At 36.6% G+C, this 1,406-nt stretch overlaps 1 protein-coding gene across 3 annotated transcripts in view; it reads right to left on the bottom strand.

Annotated features, from left to right (window-relative positions):
• Positions 1–202: 202 nt before the first annotated feature.
• Positions 203–1,406, bottom strand: part of LOC135091851 (endothelin-converting enzyme 1-like) — a 19,628-nt gene continuing 18,424 nt past the window's right edge. For all 3 annotated transcript variants that reach the window (XM_063989861.1, XM_063989862.1, XM_063989863.1), the window contains exon 21: positions 203–713. In XM_063989861.1, coding sequence (XP_063845931.1) covers positions 614–713 — 100 coding nt within the window. In that variant the 3' untranslated portion in view covers positions 203–613. The remainder of the gene's footprint in view (positions 714–1,406) is intronic.

Genomic DNA, 1,406 nt, shown 5'->3' with positions numbered 1-1,406 from the left:
GGTAACGTAATTGAACAGGTAACAGGTAAACTAATTTGTACCTTTCTTCTACCAGGTAAGCACACGGCTCTTCAAGGGACGCCTCTGCAGCTCACCTGGACATCGCGTGAGTACTAATTAATGAAGTACCTGAGGCATGTTTCCCTTTTTTATGGTTTTCTTCGTATTTTTCTCACATAAAATCGTGAGGTAATGAGAGATGTTTACTAACATTAAAATAATTTATTCGTTCAACATTTACTTGCGTCTCGCGAAATAAATACATGTCATCATTAATTAACAAAAAAAAATCAACTTAAATTAACAAGATAAAAAGTTCGACTCTGCTATTTTTGTATTCTGTTTATCGTGTCATTTTACTGCAGCAGGTTTGTGTGGGGCAATAACAAGTGTGTAGACAGGAGAACAGAACACAGGGACAGGTGTGGGTAGCTTAGAACACGTTAACAGATGCACTGTGAGGCTTGGGATGCCTTAATTAATCAAAAGATGTGGCTTAGAAAATGTGGGAGACGTGAATGGCTTATCAACAGGTGTGGGTGGCTTAATCTGTCAGGTGTGGCCTAAAAAAAAGTGACAGGTGTGCGTGGCTTAACTTATCAACAGGTGTGACTTAGAAAAGCTGGCAGGTGTGATCAGAGAACATTTTGGAGGTGGGAGGACAGTCGAACACTTGGGTAAACTCTGGCAGGTTCTTCATCATCCCGTTAATCCTGCGAAAAAGAACAGAGTGAACATAAACACCAATAGCGTTAGGTGATAAACTGAACAGAATGAACACCTGGTGAACAACAGTGAACATAAACACCAATAGAGTTAGTTGACAAATTGAACTGAATGAACACCTGATGAACAACAGTGAACATAAACACCAAGGTGACATTTTTTAGCACATAGAGACGACCTGGTAAAGAAAAAGTTAACTAAGGCACCAAGACACAGTAAGGTGACTATTTGAACACACTATAAAGAATTGGGAGAGAAAGATTAGGGATTATAAAAGGATTACGAAACAGTGAAAGAGAACGGACTGAACACCTGGAGAACAAGAGTGAACATAGACACCAAGACACTAAGGTACCTTTTTGAACGCCATAGAGAATTGGAAAAGAAAAAAAAAAGAGATTATATTAGAATTTCAATATAGGATTATGAGATCAAAAGGTACCATAAGAGATATTAGATGATTATGAAGGATTAAAAGCAAGTTAGTGGGATTGGAAAACACATCATAAGGGATTACAAAGGTTATGAAAGGATTACAGAAAATTACGAAAGGAATTTCATGATTACATAAAGGATTAAAAGAGATTACAAATATTAGATGAAAGATTACAAAGACAAAACGTGGAATTACAAACAAAACAAAAGATTACAAACATTATACAAAGGATTAAAGAAGATTA

This window comes from Scylla paramamosain, chromosome 38 (assembly GCF_035594125.1).
Source record: "Scylla paramamosain isolate STU-SP2022 chromosome 38, ASM3559412v1, whole genome shotgun sequence".
NCBI classification, from domain to species: domain Eukaryota; kingdom Metazoa; phylum Arthropoda; class Malacostraca; order Decapoda; family Portunidae; genus Scylla; species Scylla paramamosain.
Note: the sequence above shows the minus strand (reverse complement) of the source record. Positions and strands in the feature narration are given on the sequence as shown.